The sequence below is a fragment of the Hippichthys cyanospilos genome, chromosome 22 (assembly GCF_059441005.1).
Source record: "Hippichthys cyanospilos isolate Australia breed blue-spotted pipefish chromosome 22, RoL_Hcya_1.0, whole genome shotgun sequence".
Classification (NCBI taxonomy): domain Eukaryota; kingdom Metazoa; phylum Chordata; class Actinopteri; order Syngnathiformes; family Syngnathidae; genus Hippichthys; species Hippichthys cyanospilos.
Window position 1 is genome coordinate 2,297,579 of NC_142390.1, and position 26,487 is coordinate 2,324,065.

Sequence of the window (26,487 nt, forward strand, 5' to 3'; positions counted from 1 at the left end):
TATATATCTTAAATGTTGAACGTTTTCTCTCTTAGTACATGCTAATGGAAACAAACTTGCTATTTTGGGGATTTTCAAAGATAGGGGGATTCTGCACTGCACCTGTGATATATTAAAGAACCATTTTAACTGGGCTGGCAGTGAATGAGAGTGTTTAACAAAAAGGCAAAAAAAAAACATGAAGTCAATTAAGCTTTGATTTTTCTGCATTGTGCTATAGTCTAGACACCCCTGCTCTACATGTGCCTAATAGATGACAACACTTGAAAACTCGCTGTGGCACGTCTGTCAGCAAATGTTGACTAACAGGTACATCGAAACAAAAGGAGAATCAAAGAGGGAATCATCAAAAATCACAGGATAGAGTCAAGACGAAGACGATGGTGACACGGGTTTACGTAACCGGACTGACAAAGAATTGGGCGTTTGTGGGGTTGCGTACCGGCTGTCTCTCGCCCGTCACATCATAATGTGAAAAAGATTGCGTAGTGGTTAGCTTAGGCCCTTTAATGACGTCCCAAGAGAGGCAAAGAGATGCGTTTGTGTGGCAAGGCACTTGGTTTTTTTTGCGTTCTTGAGTCCAAACGGAGAAAACGGGAAGGAACTGGATGTTCCGGTGCAGGAAGGCTTGTGGCATCAGTTGAGGACCGCGGGATAATAACACCGTGGGGGGTCTGCTTTAATACCAAGGGGCTGCGGCTTAATTAATAGCTTGTCAGATGTGAGCTCCACTTCCCACTAATAATTGTCATTGGATTGTGTGGAGAGAGGGGTGGCAAATACAAGCCCACCGCAGTGCAGCATCCGCTCGCTTGCCCCGCAAAAAAAAAAAGAAAAAAAAATCACTTAGTGACATCGCCAACTGCTTTGCTTGCCATTCTTGGCTTTATGTTGATGAGTCAGACTGTGTTTTAAATATTTGAGCGCATTTTGCTAACGCCACGAGATAAAGCCTGTCTAGCATTTCGCTGGGAGATTTGAAAAACACGAGAAAACATTAATTCCATCACTATGCTGACACATGCCCAAGAAAATCAATTGCTTGGTTTATGTGCATACATTGGCCGCAAACTGGTAATGTTACCATAAATGACAATCAATGTAAAAATAGCGGCAGTGCGGCGCCAGGGTCATGATAGCGTGACGTTCTTTCATGTGTGTGCTATAAAAGGCTTCTTGTCATACTCATCAGTCAACACGGCCGTGGGGTCATCCATCAGCCAATGGGCTCGGCCGTTACTGAAGGGCACGTCTCCTTGGGAAATGCTCCGCTCAATCTCTCCCTCTTGTTTCTTTTTATTCCACCCCACCTCCCCTTCCTTGCTCATCCGATACGTTTATAAGCGATGGTGAAAAAAAAAAACAAGTAAATGGAGGCCGTATGAAATTACAGTAATTAGAATTGTAGAGATAAAAGATGAGGAAAAAAAAGGTGATTTATTTTTTTTTAAAAAAAGCAGGTGCGGCGAAAAGGAGAACAGAGGCGCGGGGAAAAGGAAAGCGAGCCGGCGCAAATTTGATGCAAGACTGCCAGCTACAGATGGAACGAGGGATATGAACGCCAGGGCCATGTGGCCAACACGGAAGGAGGAGGATGGCGAGGAGGAGCGAGGGCGAGCGGTGGATGTGAACTGCTGATACCAGTAATGGACAAGACCACTGGGAGTAGTTGGGGGGGTGCTGGATAGAGAGAAAAGGTTCGCGGGGTCAGCAAAAACGCGACTGGGGGGACAATTACCGGCAAAATGCTCGCGTTTGCACGTGTGCGTGCTTTCTTTCTGTATACGACTCCATTTAACAGGTCAAAGCACCCCAATAGCGGCAATCATAACCAGAAATTAGGACAAACGTCTTGCGGGCGGGTTCAACTATGAATGAGAAGTATAACGCTGATCTGCTAGAGTTACATATATTTTCTTCCTTTTTTCCTGAAGGTTATTTTCTACGGACACCTTAAAACAGGGTTTGCTCAATGGCGTGGGTATTACCCTCCAGGGAGGCATGAAATTCTAATTGTTACAGCACCCTGGTATGCGATAAATAAATGAATACATAAATCTGCATTTGCTTTTAACTGATTTCTTTACAATGGCAGCTTAAAACAGTCTGTGGAATCGGCTCCTTTGGTAGTGCGCAAGATTAAGAGTGTAATGGTGCTTTAATCTAATAATCATAGATTTAGACAGTTTTTTTCCCCCCCTTTTTTTTTTTAAGGTGGTAAAGGGAGTGAGGTCCCAGGAAGGGACGCCACATTAAAACTGTAAAGGGATTCTTGCATCATAGATCAACTTAAATTACAGCTTTTTTTTTTTTTTAATTTACAAAGTCATTTTAAACAAGATTCGCCAAAATGTGGCATGTGAAATCATAATGGTACCTGAGCACCTGCCATGGGAAACGCAATAATAAAAGTGTCCTAGGGGTCTTTAAAAGACTTTTTTTTACAAGGAATGCTGATTCCCCAAACTGTAATGGTCCCGAGCACCTGCCATGATGAACACCACATCAAAAGTGTCGTTTTAATGTTTTAAGAGGGCTAGCCTAAAACAATAACGCTGTTAGCAAGTGCAAACCTTAACAGTTCGTGTGATAACTCAATGATAGTTATAATATTGACATAATCAGAATTTGAACGTCCTTCTTCAACGCCGCCATACAAAGTAAGAAAAATTAAAAAAGGCAAGCCGGCAACTGACCAAACCAAGCATCTTAAACTACGTTTAACAAAGAGCGCACATACACTGTGACTGGCCCGTCTGCTAGTGCAGCAGGCTATTCTGAGCAGGCCTGCGAGCATGTTGCCTAGTGAGTCAACATGAGTCAGGGCCAGCCAAAGAGTGCGCTTTGGTCCCCGTGTCAAACCAAGGCCGAGGACAGCTTTCAAAATAATTCGCTACTTCAGATATGTTTCATACAACTGCCTCATCTTATTGACAATAACGGTTCTAACGTAGGATTCGCGTTTGATAAATACTATGAAATTAATGAGCCTCGGCTTGGACAAGGTTGTTATTGTTCCCATCCCACTGCCATATAACGTCATCCGTTTTATTTGTAGCTTGTCAGCTGGAAAATTGTGTCACTATTGTCAATGGGCAACCACATTAAAAATAAAGAAATAAGTACAGCGTACAGCGTTTTGCAAGGATTTCACGACAAGACAATTTAGCGGTAAGTTGCTACGTGTTCCAATTGATTTGTTCTTCATTTGAAATGAAAGATTTAACCTGTTACGGCATTGAAACCATTCATTTAGATATGTTAATATGTGCACAAACCCAGTTAAAATATGAACTGCTGGACTAGTCGTTAATCCGGAGTCCTTGTATAGTACACTAAAAATATAGACTAGCAAAAAGGAGTTCAGAACATTCAGACAGAATTACATCTATCCATAAATCAAATTTTCCTCAGATTTATCCGCATTAGCGCCAAAGATCAGCCAAACAAACTGTATAAGAAACGCTCATGATTAAACAGAACAATTTTGAGGATGGTTTTTCGCTCATTTCCTATATTTGGCGAGAAGCTCGTCATGCATTTACGCGGAAATATGTTGTCGGTGGGAACAGTCGTGTGTTAACGGGGAGACGTTTATTGCCCCGTTCACGGGTGAAAACATCACCAGTGTTTTCACAGTGCCCAGAGACGATTGGGGGGGGGGGGGGGGGGGGGGGGGTGCTTTTTACAACCCCGACTGGTGAGCCGAGGCCGTGTTTGCATTGTAAATCATGTCCTGGGCGAGACGGGGAGCGCGGCAAATGGGGCATATGTGAGGTGGTGTGGGGGTGTATCGCTGATTAAGACGCAAACACAGAAAGGTTATTGGCTGTAAACTTCATACCATTTTCTTTTTGATTTACTGCCTAATAGAAATAATAATAATCACAGGGCTAAAAATACAACTTTGTAGACAGAAACAGTCTCAGATTATGAATACTTTGTGCTCACACAGGGTTCTCTTTTGTGCATTTACCACTGGTCAGTGACAAAGAAATGATTTTGTGGGAGGAAACTATAAGGAGATTGGTTTGCGGTCAGGAATGCCGCGAGAGTTCTAGACGAGTGTTCTGGAGGGATTTCATCTTTTCTCAGAGAGGAATAAATGTCTGGCTGCTGACATTTGGGGGATTGAGCAAGGGAGGAATCGGGGTGATAAAATGGCTCCCTGCATTGCTGCAGACGGCGAAGCAAAGGCAGCAGAGACCAAATACAGAAAAACGAGGACAGAAAACGAATTAAGAACGCCGCGTTATTTATGATTTCTCAAGTAACTCAAGGGCAAAAATAAGTGAGAGATCTTATTGACACGTTGTCGAGCTCGTAATTGTCGCGTAGCGGGAGCCGGACTTCAAAAGTTGACCGTGCCGATGTTGCGCTATGCTGAGCACGCCGCGCGATGAAAGCAATGTCAAGATGAAAGCGGCGACGGGCTGCGTGGATCACTCGCAAATTTTCATGTCGGGGCAGAAAATTATTCAGGCGCTGCGGCAAACGCTGGCATATGTAAATAAGGGCACATCAAGGCCGACTGAGTTGTCAAATCAATGTTATTTACTATCAAGTAGCATCCGACTGAGGGTTGGGACAATGTATTGATAGTATTTCGTTGTCCTCTATACAATATTGATACGACCGGAAAGGTTCATCAATAGTGATATATCATGTGTGGTTTTCTACTATTACATTCAATACTGTAAAATCACTCCCGACGCTTTTGTTACGGTAGTCTCAAGAGTTGAAATTTCAACTTCTCGCAGTGATTCCTCTGCATTAACTTACAATGGCGGCCTGATGCTCCTAAATGGTAGCCGCCGCTCCTTTAAAGGGGTCACGGCAGTCAAGCTCTCCAGAATGAACATAGAACGAAAAACAGATATGTGGAGATAATTGGAAAGGTTTTGAGTTATGCGTTTAAGTCGAGCCCAAACGAGGGAAGAAAAAAAACGACTTGTACTCGGAGAAATGTGATATATATGTAAAACGTGACAATGGACAACAAGATGGGATGAAAAGGTTTCCTCTGTAAAAACCTCGATTAATTTCTGCAGAGGCGGCAAGGGGCGGCGAGGGGATCAAACGGCAAAGAATTGTTAGATGTCTTAAAGCTGATATGCGAGGAAAGACTAAAAGCAAGGGGAAGTAGGGAATCAATTAAATTTATTAAGACTATGGAAGTAATCCGGAAAGATCCTGGTAAATTGGTGGGCTTTGTTTTACGAAGCGGTTTGTCAAGGTTTTGAGGCGCACGGTATGTGTTTGCATGGGATGCATACACTAATAAGACATTTTACTCATAATTTACGATGAAAATATTGCCTGATTTACTACCAATGAACTTCACACTGACTTCGCACACATCAGTTAAGCAAGCAAAAGTGTTTTTCGGGCTCAAGTCATTTATAGAGTCAAACTATACATTTGTAAAAGACACTGCGACGTTTTGCAAGTAAGTGTTACATGACGGTTTAAAAAAAAAAAAAAAAGCAGCGAATCCCAAAATGACCCTTTAACGCAGCCCCTAAGGCCATGTTCTGTCTGAAGCGAGCTGCGGCCCTTTTCCGAGTATAAAAGCCCACATTCTTTGAACGAGCCAATTCTCCTGAAGGGACAAGCGCTCCGTCGGGGCGAGCCGGCACGGAGCAGATGATTTTATAAAGACGTCGACACGCAAAGAGGAATCAACTGTTGGGGGGGGGGGGGGGTGCAGGAGAGTAGACTTGGCAAGCGCTCGGCCTCCCACTCGCTTGGCAGCGCAGGCACAAACTGTTTGCTCACAGCGGTACATGCGTCCATTAGCATTGTTCCAGGAGATAATAACTTGCTGTGCACACTTTGAGTGTCACTTTTCTGCCAAAAGTGGCAAAACCAGTGGGGAGGTGCAAGGTGGCGGTAGCAAATGTAGAAAAACAAAAATACAGCTATCGTGAACCAATAGCGTATTTGATTTGCAGTATGATCAAACATCGCCGACCGGTTTTATCATGTCATTGGGTGGCTCCAAATATACAATTTTGTAAGCGGCAGTTAGAAAAAAAAGCGTTTCTTTTTAAACGAGTGCGACGTCAATATTTGATCAAACTTGCAATTTAAGGTGTGTGATTACAGATTAAAAACAAACTGTCATTAATTTTGGCAGTGTTAAAACCATTATAAAAAAAAGGGGGTTTGCTATCCATCAAAAGTTCGGAAACAGCAGAAGAGTCAAATGTTCGCAGGTATTCTGAGGACGGCTTGAAGTAATCGCACAGCTAGGAACTAAAAATGAATCCAGTTCATAAAGCATTATCCATATGATAAAACTGACAAAGAAAATTGCAATCCGTGCAAGAATGTTATCTTTTGAAGAATCAAAATTGCAGTTATGAACCCAAAGTCATTCTCTGCGACCGCTTGATGTCAGCGTGCGTGTCAGGTTCTAAGCACTTTGAGGCCAGCAGGCATCTTGGAAGAACCGCGTTAAGCTCGAAAAACCTTGGCTGGAGTTAAATCGAACATCCGGGCCAGATGTTCAGAATTTCACCGTAACGTCGGAAGCAAATTAGTCAGGATTCCGCAAAGTGTCGACCGACGGAAGAGATGACGATTACTACAATTAAAAGTGGGTCTTTGCTGCAGAACCGAGCAAACGCTCAGCTTTTGAAAAGATTTGAGCTGGCGTCCAAAGCCTTTCAATAAAGTCACAATGCGCCTGCCAGCATTTCATGGCACCTCCCGTGCCAGCCGAAGGGGTTTTAAAGAAAGCACATTTCCACAGCGCGCATTTCTCCGGTTTGTCGCCCACTGCTGCCTTTATCGTTATCTGAATTCAAAGCTCGCAGCCCAATCCCCTGATGTTTTTAAATTTCAAAAAGATTTTCCCAGACTCGCCCTTCCCGTTCTGCCCTCAACTCTCCTTTGGCTAAACACAGGTAGGGCAAAGAAAAGGTTGGGAGGTGGCGGGCGAGCTTGCGGGATGAGGACGGAGAGTTGCTGATCGCTGACGCAGCCGTTGAGATAGCCGCCGCGTCTCGTAAAGGAACGGAAGGAGATGCTGAGATGGGCGCGGGATTGAGGACGGGGATGCTGGGCTAAGCTGGTCAAGGATTACCGCCTTTAAAATCTTTCCCCGTCGCAGACTCCGTTTTTATTTATTCTTATCTGTCAAGCTGGCGGGCGCGCAGAGATAATAAAATGTATGAAAACAGGCGAGAGAAAGGGTTAGAAATGAAAGACATAATGGGGGTGGTGGGTCAATGGGGGCGGGCGGGGTCTCCTCAAGAGGGCCCGGATGCTGATAAGTGAGAAAATAACAAAGGCCTTCCTTGCATTTCCTATGAGCAACTGACACAAGCTGTTTTCACCAGATATTCAGTAAGCAGGTTTTTTTTTTTTTTTGCATTTTCATAGACAAATGCCCCCCCCCAACAAAAAAATAGGACTACAGCTAAAAGCAGCTTATATCAAATTGTGTCAAGTTGAGGGGCCAACAAACATTTTCCACAGAATCCAAAATAAAAAGGAGCAGCATTTCACTTTATTTTGTAACTTTTGTCATATTGTGTTCAATTGTTTTTTAAATTGTGCTACTTCGCATCCTTCTAACTTTTGCCATACCCTTTTGACGTCTCAGGCGTTTCTATTAGGTGATATAGAATCCGAATGAATCATTAAATGTGATGTTGGCATTTAATACCGATGTACAGTTGCACAGGGCTAGCATGCTAACACTCGATGTTGGCTATGCGACATCTGAGAAATGAATGTGTCGTAATGGGGAAGCATGTTGCACCTTCGCCCGTTAACAGTTCAAGGTTTTATGCAAGCGGCGATCACAAGCATTGCTCAACGTGAAAAACGGTTGATGGGATGCACAGCTGCTAAACTTTGAATTATTTTTGATGTTGTCCATTTCTTAGCAACCCAGACTGACGAGTGATTGAGCAGTGATCCAATAAGGATGGGTTTCCAAAAATGATTTAAAGGATAAATTAATGTTCAGTCGTGTGGAATAGTCATTCGATCTACAGCGGAAAGTTTGTTGAGCAAGGAATCCAGTAGAGCGAAATAATCTACCATTCCACTCGACTTTTATACTCTTCAATCACTCTACTCTGGCCTGAGTGAGTAATTTGGACTTTTTGGTGAATTCCTACTGGGCTACAGCTTTGCTGCTATTCCAGAAAACCCACTAGTTTCTTCCAGTCCAACAATACATTTTGAACAAAATAAAAAAACGTAGTCCCACTCCAACACTGATTCTACGAGGAGTAAAAAACGTGTACACGGAGAAATTCTGTTCCCAATGCATCTATGCACCATGCAATTTACTTTTCAATCCAGTGTCCACCTTTCCGCCAATCTAACATTCCTCCAAGTATTGAATTACATGTCTCGATTGTCTTTAATACGGCAGCGCAGAACCTCTTCATACAAAATGTCAGTTCAATCAAATTCCACCTTCTACACACTTTTTGTTGGAAAGAAGATTATTACAGTGTCTGGGACCGATTCAATAAGTCCATTTTTACAGACAATGACAAAGAAGTCAAATAAGGCGAAAGAAATTGAGGGGGTTAAAAAAAAATCACCATCACAAGTGACTCGGCGAATGAAGTGCAAGCACGGGGCAAGCGGCATAAGCGTCATTATTTTGAAGCCCTAATTGACGGCAAAGAGTTCTGCAGTGCCCTTCAGGTAGGATGGAAAAAGGCTGAGAGGATTCGGTTGGTCCCCAGGCGCAGAGCGACCGTGTCTTTGAACTGTTTGCAGAGTGTATGCTTATCAAGAGTGGCTGGCCAAGTTGCCATTCCATTACACACACACACACACACACACACACACTTGAAGCGCAAGCAAGGTCGTCCTCGTAAACGAGTCGGGGCAATAAAGCGGTAAGCAGGTTTCTCCCTTCGCTCTCATCTCGCCATCTCTATTCAGGCCCATCCATCTCTCCGCCGCTGTAATGGCATGAATGCAGTTATGTGGGTCGCCCTATTCACGCCTCCGGGCTATAATTCACCATTTTCAAGGGTTAGCGTCGTCCACACACTCACCCACGCGCCCCTCCCCTCACGCACAATTGCAAAACCAAAAAGTAAGATAAGACAATCTCCGGCGGGGATCAGATGGTCAGTCCCATTCACCATAAAAGCTATTTATGCTCATAAAACCGCTTTAATATTTCCTCGGTTGCAGTTTTTTTAAAAGGTTGTTATCTCGGGATATATGGGATAAATCTGGCAGAGGAACATTTTTCATTTGTTGGGGATGACCAGAACTCAACAGCGGGTGGAATGATGAATGGCTCGTAAAGCAAAAACAACAACATGACTGTATGGATCGCAAATATGATTTAACAAGGATTAACCATTCGGGGTGTAATTAATCTAGCGGAGAGGTTTTACAGAGTAAAACCGGCCTTTACACAGGCAAGTAAAGCTTTACATACTGTCCAAAACGGTCAAACTGTTGGTCCATGTTTATGAATGTGCTAGGGTGCCTCGTCTCAGAGGCCATAAAACAGTTGTAATCTATGATATGAGGCTGTCGGCAGTCTGCGCCGGCGGTTTGTTTAACTACAGAGTGTGGTGTGGAAAAAAGGACCCAGGGGGGCCACTCGTTGTTCCCCCACCTCCGCCGCCACCGTCCGTCTTCTTGTTTCACTGGGCGGGAAACCACAGCATACATTATTCAGCATCTCACTCGGATGCGCATTTCGCATGCTGATGGCCAGCGTACAATACGGGGGTGGTGGGACACCGGTCAAAAAACACAAGTACCTGCAGGAAAGGTCGTTATGATAAAAAGAATCACCGCCAACACCTGCCTGGTTGCGGTAGTCGCATAATCGGCCGGGCGCCAAAATAATTCCGGGCGGAATTGGAAATCAATGCGAGTGCACGGATGCTGCAGCGGATGCTGCCCCACGTCCCCCAAAGGCAAAATAAAAGATGGAAAAGAAGCTCGGCTGTATGAAGGGCTCACACCAGGGGGCCTGCACAAGTGTGAGGAATGCTAAGTGAATGAACTTGTGTTGGTTCAACCGACTAATGCAGAGACTCTAAATAAAACTTGACAAAGGGGTCGGTGGAGATCCACAAAACCGTGCTGATTGAACGCGGAGCTCACCAAACGTCCAAAATTAGGTCATTACCAAAACCTGGAAGCAACCTATTGCAGGCCTGATGCTACCTGAGCAGCAAGACAGCTACCACTCCTTGTCGAGTTCTCTTTGCATAAAATCAGAGGTAAGTGTGAACATGCTTTGGAATAGTGGTCATTTGTTAAGGACTAAATCACTATGCATTTTCGTGGGGTAATAAAGATGGAATGAAACCAGGGATGGAAACTAAAAACTAAAATGACAAAAAGAAAGAAAGACTTTGTGATTCCACCTTCTTCAGTAAGACAAAGCTTTGCGTGACCCATGCAAACTGCGCCCCATGGTCACCTTTACAGTACGGACTCCACAAAACTGAATTTTTAATCATTCGTTTTACATTCACAGTACTCTGCCACGCTATTTTAACAGGACCGTAAAAAATGGCTAGGTTGTGTCTGGAAGCGCATCTGGCATAAAGCTGTGCCAAACAAGTGCGAATCACTGAGGTCTGATGGGACAAGCTGATCGTCGAAAATAAAAACCACCAAGAGCTATGAGATAATCAGGCCATTGCTGATTTGGTCCGAAGGGGGTAATCAAGCATAAAATCATCCAGACTATGTGTGTACAAGGCTGTCAAGAATACTGTCATGTGGTGGATGAGTTGCAAAATCCAAAATGTGAATTAAAAATGTAAGCGAGAAGCCTACAGGCGTTGGGGTTATTACACTACAGGAAAGAGGTTGTCAGGAGTTCAAACGTAGGTGGCATTAGGATATCCACTCATCCAGCGCTCATTCCAACTCAAATCTCCTTAATTGTGCAGCCTGATTATCGTTATATAAGCTATCGAACAACTGTGCCAAATTGGCGGGATCTCGTCGTAGGTGCCAATATTGTGGGCCTCGCGGACGTCTTCGTCTCCGCTCGTTTAAAAATGCGGCACCGGGAACGGTTTTCAAGCCGTCTCGCTGGCATCCGCTTTTTACGAACGCAACAGGACACGAGCGACCGCGTCCCGTCTCGGGATGACTCATCTCGGAGAACGCGCTTTCAAAACAAAAACAAAAACCTCCCCTCTGCTTTGAAGTCGCAACCCAGGAGTATTGAGGAAAATCGACAAAGGGGAGGCTAGGTGAGAAGAATTAAACAGAAGAAAAAGGGAACGTCTAGAGAGTGCTGTGATTACTAATGCGCCTCTGTGAAGCCAACTCATGCTGGGAACGCTGCCGGAAAACAACACAGCACGAGCAGAGAGTGGCAAAAAGGTGAGGAATTACAGAAGACCAAAAGAGGGGATAAGCAGGTGAGAGAAATCCATGGCAACAGAGAAGTGGCAGCGAGGCAGAAGGTTAGGGTTTTTGTTTGATGTTTTCACATGTAATGAGGAAAAGGGATCACACCTTCACCCGAGCTCCATGGAAGGGAATCGGTAAATTGCAGAGTAGTAGTAACGAGTCGCGACACGTTGAATCAACATGGACCGAAACCGACAAAGACCCTTGATGATGGCTGCTGCTTTGATGAATGCCGCCAAATGTCATTCGCGTCGCTGCAATCAAGCGCCATTCAGAGATGAACCGTGGAGCTATTCACATCCACAAATCGGCATTCGTACTCAAAAAAACAAACGTGGTTGGCTTGGAAGGACGGATCAGGGGCAGGGGCCAGTTCTTTCAGCGCGTCTTACATTACATATTTATTTGATGCAGAGGGAGCGACCTCTTCGCTCGGCCTTCATTAGTGGCACCTCCTGCACTTCCTCTCACCTCCGTGCTTCCTCGCTGATGCTTCCTTTTCCATCTTTGAGGATGTTTTAAAGCGGGGATGTAAGTACGAGTGGGCGGAAGTTGCTATTTTGGTCAGTTGATACGTCAAACTCTATTTGACTGGAAAAACAAACTGAGAAATGGAAGCTCGCAGTTTCCAGGAAAACCAACGGCGCTACAACCCGAATGCTGTTTTTTGCTAAGTGATTGCTATAAGTGAGCCATTCGATCAAAGCCAAGTGTCCAAGGTGACCTTTGTTGACATTCAAACATGCCCCACAAATTCTTCCCCAATGCTCAGAACATGACCGACACAACTTGAACGTGATGCCTCCTCCTCCTTTCCAAACACATCTTGTCTATCATCCATAATTATAGAAAATTGTTAATAGTTAAACGCCTTATGAATTTTGTACATGTATAGCAAATTCCCACATCCGTCTATTTCCGAGCTGAGACAAGCTCCCTTTCTCAAATATATCCCCAGCTTATGGAAACTCATTTGTAGACGAGACAAAGGCAAACCATCCACTTGGAGTAAGTCTTTGCATAGAAAGCAGGAGACATGCATAAGTTAGCCTGTTAGTATTACTTACACCAACAATGCATCGGTCTGTCACATTCTGCGTTGACTCACGAGGTTTGCGTACTCCGTGAGGCAACAAGGCTTTCTTTATCAACCTGTGTGCATCCCCCAACCCCCTACATAAAAAAAAAACTATTTCCATTACAATTATACACCAAAGGACATGAGTGTCAGCCACCCGATACAAAAAGGCCCTTTAAAAGCCGAGATAGCGATGAAGAGAGGGGAAGGAAATTGTGTGTGTGGTCTGAGTAAGTAAGCGGTGGTGGGATTATAGCTAGCTCCCCAATCGTGGCTTTGGTCCATTCGCTGCTTCCTATGAAAAACCCATTAGCATGTGAATGAACGGGCGAATAGTGGATGGAGTTTTCTAAAGCCTGAACGCGCTGATCCGAAACCAGGTGAAGTGAGAACACACTTGGAAGGAAATTTCAGTTTGCCGCCCGTTGCTGTTTTACTGACGGTTGGAAACGTCAAGCTTTAAGTGCATGTAAGATTCTTTGATGCTGCTCAGCTTCTTTTGTTTATCCATTTTTCCATTTGTTGCGCTTACTAACCTCAGTTCCTGATTTTGCCTTGTATTTTGCAACATGTATATTTTATTGCCTCTCCATGTTTTTCTGCACGAGCAGTTAGTTTTTCCATTTACAAATCGATAAGCCCGTGATTATAAAGTGAGTTAAACCTCAGTCGTTTGCTCGTTTTATGAAATACGCCACTCTGCTAAATTGGATTTTTGACATGGTGGCGTGCACAACAAAACAAGAACAGAAGACTTTTTTTTTTTTAAATCCAAGTGGGGCCTCTCCAAAGTAATAAAAGTAAAATAGACATTGGTCACACATCATTGCACCAAAATGCACTCTCAGGCAGAATGGATGGGTTTAGCACCAACACGGAGAAGGAGGGAACTCTTACCTCTCTTTGCATCACCAGCTCTTTGGTGAACAGCATGGCCTCATCGCTGAAAGGCTCCGCCACCTGCATGCCCACGGGGGTGTTCCTGGAACTGCGTGGACACTCGATACCTGGGTCACACAAAACAAAAACGTCAATGGAGTTAATACTCTCTATGTCAATACCCATCATATCAAACGCCGCCTCGTCTGATAGAAAACGAACGTTTTTTCCAGTCTATAAGGCGCATTTGAGAGTTTTTAATTTTCTCAAAAGTGTCCTCTATCATGCGGTGTGCCTAATCTTGGATGAATAAAGTTAGACTTATTTGCTGGACTGGTTTGTTTCCCTTAACTCTTTCAGTGCTAAGTGCTTTCGCAAAAGGCAATGAGTATTTACACTCATCTTTCAAGGCTGACAAAATATTGTCTTTGCAAACATGCGTGATACCATACGAAAGATTGAGTTCTTTCATCGGAAAAAAAGTATATTTTTTACACAAAAGACAACCATGCTAGTACAACTCGGAGGACGGGATCGACAGATTGATGTGGAGGGTCTGACCCAAATATTTTTTCCTCCCTGAATAATCTATTTGTTTCTAAATAGCTGTCCCTAAGGGCTAACAATGTAAGCTCCCCACAGAGGACCGGTCGCAGAGGTGCCGGTGATTACATAACTCCCACCTGTCACTGAGAAGAACATCTGGCTCAGACTACAGCTGATTCATCTTATGTGACCTCCCAAGAGAAGCAAAACCTACAGTGATCACAAGCGACACACACATACACAAACTAGCGCCCCTCCAGCAAACATGTCAATCCACCATGCAGCACATCAATCATCAGATGTGGTCCCGGAAGACGCTTGGAGTTGCTTTTTAATACCCTCCACCATTTCTACCCAACAATAACAATGACAAACGCCGAGATTAGCCTCAAACAGACACTTGGCTATGTGTATTCATTACGAATTCGCAGAGGCACAATTAGTGCAACGGGACGCAACGTTACAGAATGATTCAATCTCATCTGAGACATGCATTTGACGGGATGCGACTAGCGCGGTGAAGGGCACGCACACAAAGTTGTGAAGGCTCAGTCACCAATACGATCGGAAACTACTAAAACTAGTAAACTAGTAAAGCTGCGGGCAGAAGTTTTAAAGTGACAATTATCTGACAAGAATCATGACTACAAAGCAATTTCAAAAGGCCGTCTGTTCTGCAATTCTACTCAATTCTACTCATTTAAAAACAGAGCTCAAACCAGTTTCAAATTTCAGACATTTTGAGTAATGGTTTTACAATGAAGGGCATTAAAGAAATAAATAAATAAAAGACAAATGGCTCTAAGCCGGATGCTGTGCAATAGCGTCTTGCTGATGCAGTAAATCCTGGCATGGCGACTGATAGCTGCCTCATCCCTTTTGACAGACTGCTGCTCGACATACCTTTCAAAGCGACCTTCACCTGTGGCGCCCGCCCCCGCCCGCAAAAAATAAATAAATAAAAGCTGCGTGAAAGTTTCAGGGCGCCTTCATTCCTGGCTCACTTTAGCATGTCAGTTTTGCTTCCCTTTACCACAGCACTCTTTGCTTTTATCTGCTGGCCTGTCCTCTCCGCTTCTGAGCTTCTTGCTTCACCTTTTTCCTTTCATCGACACGAATTGGTCCTTCCTGTGCAAACAGCCCCACCCCTTCGGCCCGTCAGAACTTTCCGGAGCCTTTCAACGGGTATCGGAGAGGAAAACAAGGCAAGGTGATTCGGAAGTTGCCTTCAACCCCGGCCTCTCCCGACTTGAAACGGCGTTTTCATGTTTTGCAATAGGAAACTTTTGAGGTGCCTCCGTGTGGACGGTTACGTTTTTTGGTGGTAAATTAGCCGAAAGAAGCTAGTGGCTTCAAAGACAAGTCAACACTAATCAGTAATAGATCTCTGCATCTCTTCAGCAGCCACCCACGGCATGGTTGAAGAATAAACATTAGGCCATGACTGAATAAAGTATGAAAAGAAGACTAATGAAAAAAAAATCTGACTAATGCAGACCTGTTTTGACAGCAGCCTGCTGTGATTACGTCTATATTAGGCAGAAACATCATAGTAATGACAAAAGGGGGGGGTGCGAGTTGACATTTAGCCTGAGAAATAAATGAATGGGGCACTAATGCCTGTGCACAAAAGTGTCAAGATACTAATAGGAATGAACGCTATAAATAAACAGAACAGGAAAGAAGGTTCATTTGTAGCACTCTGGGCTAATTTGCGCTAATGTGTATATTACAGACAATGCATGTTGTCTCATTTCTTCAATCGACTTTCACGCTCCAACAGGTTTCTCAACATTTTGCTAATAACCTTTGCTTTGGTACAAAATGCAAAGTATACGCGTATACTAAGCAGTCTTATTAGGAGAAGATGTCAAATGATCCTCGCATGCAGATTTCTTATTGGCGAGGGTCTTGCCATTTCATCTAGCGGCAGGCAGCGTACAAAATGTAATTAAAAAACTATCAGCGACTCGCAAAGACAATCAGTAGCAAATGACAAAAGTAATTAATACATCCACGACGGAGCCACGCGCAATTAGGCCAAACGGTGATGTTTTTCTAGAAATATGTGCCGTTTTTTCAGGTGGAAATTTTAATTGCAGAAACAATCAAATATCATCAGTGGTGACAAAAGGTAAAAGCACTAAGTAAACGCCGCAAAAGAAGAGGTAGGCACAAATCACAGAGGGGGTACCCAAAAAGATGGTTCTTATAACAAAGAGGACAAGTTATTCGCCCTTCTGCATTTTACCTTTTCTGTAGCCTGCCCTCGACTTCACACCTTTCCCTTCCCACGCACACACTGGGCACAGCGGTGTGCACCGATGGCTGCGAAAGGTCAAAAGATGGAGCTTAAACATCCAGAGCACAGTGGTTTTGGCTGCATCACTGTGTCCTTGGATCCACAATTTCATGCATTTACCACTAATATTTCCGATTAAATTTTGCGGTTTGTGCAGTTCTCGGGGCAACAGTGGCATAGTCCGTCCTGCCCAAAGTCAGACTTTCAAAGTAAAAAGCATCCAGTGACTGTACAAATTTTACTGTGCGACATTTGAATGGGACACACCCTGAACTACCAACGCAAAGGAATCGATGATTAAAGTGTTTCCGAGGCCGACTTTTCAAAAAAGATGGGGAATTACAGAGCCAATTTTCAAACAAGCAGGCGCACACACACAAAATAAAAACAATGGCCACTTGAAACCAAAACTGCGGACTTCCGTCTTTATGCATGGATATTTCAGACTTTTGTGAGTCTACTCTTGCCTACAAGAATTCGTGTAGGTATAATGAAAGAGGTTTGGGGGCTGAATGCCCACCCCCTCTCCCCCAACTATCAACACGAACACGCTGCTCAAGGCACATCGGCTTGAATGAAAAGTCTTGTGCGTGAATACATCGACACTCGTTTGGTGTGTACGCACCGGCGAGCAGAAAGGTGATGAGGCAAGTCTCTTTGGGCATGTAGAGCTTGAGGCGGGAGCCGCTGAAGACATACTCGACCACCGCCTCCGAGCGCCCAGCCCGCTGCAGGAAGGGCAGGAACTGCTTGGCTTTCTGTGTCTCCTAGCGGATGAGGGAAAACAAGACCGACAGTGAGATGTAGAATACAGTAAGCTCTCGTTTTTGGCGGTAAATGGGGGCCGAAAACAAAAAGCAACACCAGTCTAGTCTGTTGGCAGAAGTAATAAATGGGAGAGTTTTGCAACTTTTTATCAAAAGCAACCGAAATAGACATGACAGACGACATTGGATGCTTTTTTTTTTTTTTTTTTGCTCCCCCAGACATCTTTAAATCTTAGTCAGGCTTAATGAAGTCGACTTCTCAGTGACACGTCTGGAAGCTCATGCAATCCAAAGTAATTCCCAATCCTGCCTCTATCTCAGTGTGCAACAGTGACTCACATGGCTGTTTTTTTTTTTCTATGCCCGGGCCAAAATTATACACAGAGGGGAGGGTTGGGGGGAAGTCATGTGTATTCAGGCAGGGCAGGCGAGAGAGGCTAGGAATCATAAACGCTAAAAAAAATAATTTAATATGTGCCTACTGCAGGCAATAAGCATGTAGGCACAACAGACCAGTGAGTCACGGCCCGGTGGACTCTGTTTTTCTGTGTGTACGCGTGTGTGTCTATGTGTGTGTGTGTGTGTGTGTGTGTGTGTGTGTGTCTATGTATGCTGTACAGTAGCCAAGGGAGTAGAAGCAAAGGCTCTGAAGTAAGGAAGATGGTGTTCAAACGAGGAAGCCAAAAAAACCTATTCCGTTTCTGTTGAGTGGATGCAGGTTAGAGCTTGCAAACCCCTCAAAATAACTGATCCGTCCAATTGCCATGTCAACAGCATTGGATATGATATCCAAGCGGAAGATTGAGACGCACTGCAGAGCGTGAAAGAAGTTGAGAAAACCGAAATAGCTTGTACCTGAGGGCCGGGTCACAATTTTGACCCATGTCCCCCCCAAAAAAATGGATTTCTTCCCATGCAACATTCTGATATGCACCGATTTAACTGACGACATTTAACTGAGAAGTTTGCCACAATGTTAAAGTTATTAAAATAGCTATACTTGAATGGTATCGAAAGGAAGTTGGTCAACACAATAGTGCACCGATTGGTCGAGCATTTTGATAAGGCAAGGCCGAATAATGACAGTAATCCACAGTCCTTTATTTGGTTTCCATGTGATGATGTCATGCACTAACTACTGCAGCTAACGCGTTAGCACTAGCCCTATGAGAAACACAAGGCTGCGCTTTATCGTTCCCGCGGCGCTCGGTGGGAGTCCCCCGCCCGAACTGCACCCACTACGGTCCAAAGTAGCCACTCGAGTGGGAGCGGAACGAAGCGAGCGCTCTCTTGTTCACGCCGACACGATTGCTGCGGCGCGTGGGTGGGGACGCAGCCTAGCTCAGCACATGATAGGGGAGATCATTACGCAACCTCTAGGAGGTACGAGGTGAGTCAAGTGCTTTATCCACTCTGCTGAGTCTCGCACGTTTGGCGTGCGTGCACAAAGCATGCCGGCTCTATTTACGGAAGACACCCACCGCATGTATATTATCTCTAAGCTGACATATAGGGATACAGTGTATTTTTGTGTGTGTGGGGGCGTGTAGCGCTTGAAAGAAGGGAAAGGGGCCTTGTACTGGTAGCTATTTTCGTTCTTTTATTATGCTACTTGTAAACATTCGCTGAGCCGACTTCAACACACAGTGACTTGATATTCAAGTAAATTGAGTTACAAACTTGCTTACATAACAGATTCAACTCTTAAGTCAAGGTACCAGTCTATATTGCTTTGGTCTTCCATTATTAAAGCTAATTAATTATTGAGCAGCGGCTACACCACCGGCTGCAATTACTCAGGCCACATCGACTTTGCATTGCGGCTTAAGTCGCGTTGGTCGGGGATGAGGAGGCACGGTTCTCGCACCGTCAGCATTGCGTTCGCCCCGTCATGTCATTTGCATAGCGCTGCAAGTTTGCACGGAATAAATACGGCAAAAATGCAACTGGACTACCCAAACTTACACAAAAAGACGAGAGCCTAATTAATTTGCCCAAATGTCTCTCGAGTGGCCGCGAGTGCGATGTTACAAGAGCGCTCAAGTGACAGAGACAATGAGGCGCTAATGTTCCCAAAGTTCAATTTAGAGTCTTTGGCGGCCTGGACTATTAAAGTGGTTCATTAAAATGTATAAGAGTTGCCTCGACGACACGTGTCGAGGCATAATGGCCACTACAGCAAGTGTGAATTTTAATAAAGAGGTACAGGTTTGTGCTGGTCGTGTGGGACTTTCACATAGTGTGGGTCACAAATTAAAAACTTTCATACATAAAGCATGAGACACTTTACTCTCCTAACTGTCAGACTATGTCTTTTTGGACACAATCCCTGCAAAGTCGCTCGGAAAGACCTACCCCGGAGATATCTGCCACTCTGTGAATGGGAACCTCTTTCTTGCTGTGCAGCCCCTTCCCGTTTTTGATGGCACTGTAACCAAAACAAAGCAAACCAAAGAAACATGAGAACAAAATAAGCTATTTTTCTTAAAAATCTTAATTTTACAAGTTTTACCACCCTACTCATAGTGCAACCTGAATGTAAATAGTTCCTCAGTTTGGTGTCTTTATCATTGCATCTTTTCCACACACACGGCAAATTTCAATGTTATTTAAACTTGGTATATCTAATGGTAGTGATGGCACAACACTGAACTCCAAATTTTAGGTCAAGTGGAAGACGGGTTTGGGAGCCACGGTTTCAGCAAAAATATGGTTTCTATCTTAGAAATAACTAGGTCTGGGTCAACGCAAAAGGGTATTGTTGGAAAGGGAACGGGTCCCTGCAAATTCGGTATGAATCTGTGATATTAAAAGCCTCAAGAGCAAGGGAATGCACGCCGCCTTCCGCTTTTTCTCCAACGTGTTACATACCATGGATAAATATGCGTTTAATCGCTGGCATGGAGAGGAAGGGAGGTTCCTTGAAGGCACTAAAAATACAAGCAGGCCTAAAGACAGAAACCTCTCATCAGCTCTAATAAGACCCCCGCTGGGGGAGGGAGAGATTAAGCGGGAGTTGGAAAAGAGAAAACCAAAGAAGGACAGAAAAGCAAGGTGCAAGAAGAGAGAAAAGGAAAAGAAGCAGCAGCAGCGGCAGCAGCACAGAGAGTGAAAAAGAGAAAGCGGACTATAAAAGGAAGCTGCATCTGCTCTACCTATAGCCAGATCTTAATCTATGGCACAGTAATAAAGCTTGCACTAAATCTCCCCACTCCACCTCCATATAATTATATTCATAGCAGCTGTATAAAGGGAACCAGCATTTGGGCACACTGATGTGTGTCTGTGAGTTTTGAGATAGACCAAACGTTTCACGGGGAAAAAGAAAAAGAAATTGATGGGTTGTGTTGCGCAATTAAAAACGCCACTTTGGATGAATGGAGAACTAGAACCCTCGAGCTTAAAGTCCATTTCGTCAAAATCCTGACAGTCAAGGTCGCGCGTATGCTGAGATTGTTTGCGAGAACGATTAGCGACTGAACGCGCAGCTTTTATGGTTCCTTGCTCACCGCGCCTCTGCAGCCAAGAGCTCGTCATAGTGCGAAGAGCGCTGGTCGTCGTCCTGTCGGTACCGGATGACCGTGGCCAGGCCTTTGCTGACCAGAGCCTCTGCGATGTTACTGTGGGCAAGAAATGAGCATGAAAAAAATAACCCGTAACCCCAGGGCCCCCCGCATATCAGTCGTTATGGTGAAATACCACTTACATCCCACCAATGGTGACTGTAGCACAGGTGCGCTCTGAGAAGGCTGGGGTGCTCTCGCCTGGGCCGGTGGCCGCTCTGATGTAGTCCACTGTCACGTTGACCTAAAAAAAAAATATATATATATATATATATATATATATATATATATATATATTTATATATGAAAAAGGCAACTAAAATGTACCCGTAGGAAGCACACATGTAAGTAATAGTAATTGGTGTTGGAGGGGGTGTTTTGGCTTGGGCGGCGGAGGAAGGGGAAGTTCTCAAGGTCACCCCAGTCAGTGTGCATCATGTCAGGCACGAGCTCAGACTTCCCAAGAGGATGATTGCGGTTGTGTGTGGGCACAAGAACACATACACAGTGGAGAACCCGCATGACTCTGCACTGTGTTCGCCACACAGCTCCAGAGAGACTGATGCAAACACCCCGGAGAAAGGCTTTTGTCACATGACTTTCGGAGAGCTTTCACTACGTGGTACAAGTTTGCCGCTCACAAAGGGGAGAGTGGAGTTGAATCGTACACGCAATTCACTTTTTTTTTAGGGGGAGAACCTCAATGTAAATCTGTGTAAACCAAATCAGGCTGACACATGCATTTCCTGCCTTTATTTTGAAACCATGAACAGCAACATACTTGTGTCATCTTGTGTGTTGTAGGCTAGTATTGTATGTTATGTTCCAAGTAATGGCTAAAAATGTAAAATTATTGCAATGTGGCCCATGATAAAAATGAGTTTGACACCGCTGACCGAGACTACTAGTGGAGTTCCAAAGTTTTAACGACCCACTGATGGCACCATCCCTTCATCCAAAAATACTTTGCCCTGTTTATGGGCGACCTGGCTGAAAAAAATATATTTCACATGGCAACATTTACCACATATAATTGAGAAGCACTGCAGCGAAGATGTATGAAATCCTGCATCATCCCCGTCTGGTTTCTGTGTAAAATTCTGTTGCTCTCATGCTATTTAGACTTCGCAACGTTTGAGACTCAAATCATATTAAAAACGTGCAATCAGACTGATCCAAAGCAGATTATTTAAATAGCTTTATGTCGACCCGGTGGAATCGTAATGAAGAAGTCAACTTGAAAACGACAGGCGGTGATCATCGAGTGTTTACTTTAATTTACGATTATTATTTTTTTCGAAAGGTTTGTTTTTGTCTCTTCTGCTAATAAGTTCCATCGTGGTGTCACTAATGAAATCTTTCTTCAGTGAAGCACGGCAGCTCGTGTCGCAGTAATGAACTCATTATGGTTTACTTTGGATCTTGGCTGATGGTGTGCAAAGTATGAGGAAAAAAAAGGGGGGGGGGGGTGCTGACAAACATCAAGGTCGCTTGTGGAAATAGTCCATTTTTCACCAGTAAAATTTTGACAAACCTTTTAGTTATTAAATAACATAATTTAGTGTTTGTGTGCAAAAAAACACCCTCCGACCGGCAGCCATTGTGAAGCCATGCAAATAAGCCCGTCTTATTTTCGCGTCGTAAATTCATTTAACCTCGCTCGCCCTGCAATCATCCTCCGATGCCTCGTAGCCAAAACATGATAGGTGCTTTCATGACATTCGCATTAAAATGTGAGGCAATTAAAACAATAGCTTTCTACTTTGTGTCAGTGCTTGCCTTTGAATTTAAATGGCCGTGCGTGGTCAGGCATGTGTAATAGAAAAATAAAGATCCTCATATAATGAGATGATTAAAAGGGAGGGGGGGGAATAAAAAATTGTGAGACATGTTTGTTGCCCGTTGAACAGGTTGCAAAAGAGATCATTTTAGCGCATATTGTTGGATATGGTTAATCTTTTTTTAGACCTTGTTAAATTTAAAAGCACAAGTCACACTGCAGATCTTTAATGATTTCTTCAAACTGTCCGATTTTCATATATTTAAATTTAATGGTTTTTACTGAGACCGATTTTGTTCTTGAAAACACGTATAAAATTTGACATCAGATATTTGAGCGAGAATGGGAGAACCAAATCAATAATGGGAGGGCATGTATGAATTTGGTCCATAAATGTGATCATGCAAAAGACATTTTGCATGTATTTCTAGTTGAACGCAACCTCTCTCAATAAACAACGGAAGGTGAGGGTTATATTACAAGCGGTCCCCTCAAATCACGTTTCAATCGTATCCGCATCATTTTCTACTTCTTCAGACGTAGCGCTAACAGTGCAAACGCATGAGCAGCTGCATATAACAGGAGCCACTTTTGAGCCTGCAGGATTATCCGAATGTGCTCAAGCCTGATAAGTGGCTTAATGCAACATCTCCATTGGATTTTTTTTTTCCCCCGCTACTGCTGCTGCTGACACCCAATCATACACAACAAGCGCTACTTATAAAGTTAGTCAAATGAATCTTTGTGGGATTATGTCACTATGCAAACACAGGCATTTCAGGTAGGGCAAAGATATACCATACCTACCAACACACACGCACACACAAGACAAAAAATGACAAGGGAAAGAAAAATAGAGCTGCTTCTATATATATATATATATATATATATATATATATATATATATATAGTAAAAATCTAATTTATTTACTGCGTTGAAATATGACTAAAAAATGGTTCACTTTAGAGGCTCCACTATGAGTTTTACCAATCTTTTTTCTCAACACGAAAACGCACTAATCATCCTCAGAAATCAAACCTGGGACCCATATTGCTGAAAGGAAAATTGAATATGCAAATGCAACGTAACTGATAAGAGATGAAAATCACGACGGTTTCCTTGCAGGGATGATGAATAGCAGCTTTAATGGCGAGCGAGCTGCGCTCTATTCCGCTGAAGCGCCGTGGTGGCTTTGAGCTTAAGCGCGCCGCTACTTGCGCTTTAATGCTGAGTAATGTCCAGGAGGGTTTAGTGGAGCTTGTTTTCTCAGTGCTGCACTCCGATCTTAAGATACGAGCAAAAGGGAAATGTGCCAAGTCAACCTTGTGACTGGACGGGATTTTGCGCTTCAGAAGGTGACTCTCATCATACACGAATAGGTCAAAGCTAATTATCCTTGGCTATAAAAATAGATTCCATGCAGATCTGGTCCCTGTCTACTAACGCTCCTCCATGAGGCTTAGTGCTTCAGAGGCAGCATGACAGCAAGTGGGTCGACTAAAACTCCCCAAAACGCAAAGCGGTGCGCTCTCGCACCTGCCTCCGCCCGACACTACTCCCAAGTAGGTCAAGGTAGCGCAGATGAACATGAAAGCCTCCGGGGGGTTAAGACGTTATGCTGGGAAATAAACACGCATTCAAAAGCAGGCAAGTGATGATTTAATCCAAACTAATTCTTTCCCGGTTGCCAAGGCCACCGAAGTGGCTGCCACCTTAGAGAAGGTTTCTATTTTTTTTTTTTTTGGGGGGCAGCTGAAATGTTGCTTTTTTTTGCCTTTTGCAAGGTTTGACACCAAAAAGCACAATATTGAAACATAAAAAGACTTGAAAACACAGGTTCATTAATACAGGACTCTATGTTTTCGAAGGACTGATTTACTCTGTTTTGACTATTCATTTAGACTAAAAGTGAAACGCTAACAAGGTACTCTGAAAGGTTTTCAAAGTGTTTATTGTTCTGTCAAAACTAGGGAAATGTTTGCATCTTGTCCGACTGTAGAGTTGAAAATGCAATAGCATTGACAACTTCAAAAAAGCAAAATGTTAACTTCTAACAACAGAGTGGAAGAGCTGAAATCTTGGCTTTAAACGGGGGGAGGTGGGGTGCTGGGGTTCTTTCGTTGTATTTTTTGAGAACGCTAACTATCAAAACAAGCCTGCATTGGCATTTGCCAAACGACAGCGTGCAAAAATTCAGAATGAGACCTTTTTATTGTGCCGCTGTGACAATGATCCAATATGCCCAGAGCTCTTGAAAGCTATTGATTTAGCAGTGTATAGAAAGGATGCGCGCTTCAATTAAACAAGACCTTAAAAAGGTACTCCAAGTCAATTCTTCTCCGGCCTTCTAGAAGAGGATGCCGTTTTAGAAGTGTGTTTGCGTGCGTTGTTTACGTCGAAGCTGGAGACACACACTGGACCAACACATCGTAGTGCCAGGTTGTATTGTGTTTTCGCACCTTTAAAAAACAAATTAGTTATTCCTTCCCCACGCACGCCGCCATTATCCCCTAGCACAATGGTTACAAAGAGAGCCATTGTTCAAAGCCATCTTGCATCTCCATTTTAACAAGGATGATTAAAAACGACAGATGAGAGGATGCGATTGAATATAAATGATCAAAGTGAACTAATAAGGCAGTTTTGGAAAAGGTAAATGGTGACACTATGTGGTTGGTGTAGCAATGCTGTTCAAACAGCGTTGGGGGCCTACGCGCATGACTGAAGTGCTCTTTAGCTTGGCGGCAGTGGCGTGCTGCTGAGTAAATGATGGCGGCCCCCCCGAGGTCCACCGGCACAGAAGATTAATACACACAAGAGGGGCAAATCAACACCACTTGTTTAAAAGGGTGCGCAGAGCCAATGGCGAGCCCCGCGGCTTCCGCTGCGCAACGAAGACTCACCATTCACACAAACTATGGGCATTTTCAAATTGGAGCTATGCGTGGGGGTGCGCAACATTACAAGTGCCATGGAGGATCGGAAAAGGTCCAAAAAAAAAAAAAATCACAAAAGGTTTTCCAGGACACCGATTCTAAACTGTGGTTTAAGCTCCCCCGTGACATTTGTCAACAAAACTTACTTACTGAAATAAGAAATCGATTAAGGGGGCAAACTTTCTGAAGGTACAACAACAAAGGGGTGTTTTAAAATGCAACGTCAAAGGGAGGTGTGAATTTTTTCATTTTTTGGAAAGACTGTTCTTGGGAGTCATGAATGAGTCCATAAAATTTGCTTTTCCAGGACAGATATTTTCAAACTGTGGTGCAAACTCCCTCCAGCACCGCTTGAGAGTAAAACTGAATTGGCAGCTCGGGCAATTCAGTTTTACTCTCAAGCACGGGCTGAAGTGCATTTGCGGGTATCTTGGTGGGACAAAATGGCTGACACAACAACAGATCGGTGTGGAACCCAAGGTGCGTTTGCGTGCTCTCAGAGTTTTAAAAAGTCACCTTTTTTCCAATGAGCTTCTTCCTGAGGAACTCGCGGGCTTCGAACATGTAGGGGATGTCGTAGAGCGGACGGAATCGCTTGTCTTTGTCCTTGTTCTTCTCCTGAATGGAGGTGCGGAGAAAAGGGTCATGAATGAACAATATACGGTGCATAATAAGCTCGATTGTGCATACTCCCGCTGCAGCACAAAACAACAACTTGCCACAAAACACTCGCCCACGCTCTGACACGAGCGCCGCAAATAGAAGCCATTTGCATTTTGGAAAGGAGGCCGAGGTTTGCTGCATAAGAAGACAAACACATGCACTCGGTGACAGGCTGGATTAAAAAAAAATAATAATAATAAAACTAATAATCAAAGAAATGACAATGAAGCAGTTGGGAAATAAAGACAGGCTCTAACGAGGACACAATGAGCGCCCGGTGGACAGTTTCCTGTTTTTTGTGTTTCTAGGAACTTGGCCATTGTTTCATTGACAAAGAGAAGAGCGCACAAGCCTTTTTGATAATTCCCGTTCATTCATGTGCCGGTGACGTACAACATAATGAAGCTTCAAATAACTTCCCTAAATATGGTTGAGAAAGAGCACAATTATGAGTTCTTACTGACGTCATTTTGTTTGTTTCCAATTTCCTTTCTGCCTTTTGGGTTAGGCAAGGGATGATAACAATATTGGCAATTTGGAAAGTCACCATTATTTAAAACCTTTTTTTTTTCAACAAATGTTGATAACAA

General features: G+C 43.8%; 1 protein-coding gene across 1 annotated transcript in view; it reads right to left on the reverse strand.

Moving 5' to 3' along the window:
* Positions 1 to 26,487, reverse strand: part of snd1 (staphylococcal nuclease and tudor domain containing 1) — an 89,504-nt gene that overhangs the window by 50,178 nt on the left and 12,839 nt on the right. The window contains exons 11-16 of the mRNA XM_088406614.1: positions 25,751 to 25,852; positions 20,661 to 20,761; positions 20,464 to 20,574; positions 19,310 to 19,382; positions 16,813 to 16,954; positions 13,358 to 13,467 (exon numbers count right to left, since the gene is read on the reverse strand). Coding sequence (XP_088262740.1) covers positions 13,358 to 13,467; positions 16,813 to 16,954; positions 19,310 to 19,382; positions 20,464 to 20,574; positions 20,661 to 20,761; positions 25,751 to 25,852 — 639 coding nt within the window. The remainder of the gene's footprint in view (positions 1 to 13,357; positions 13,468 to 16,812; positions 16,955 to 19,309; positions 19,383 to 20,463; positions 20,575 to 20,660; positions 20,762 to 25,750; positions 25,853 to 26,487) is intronic.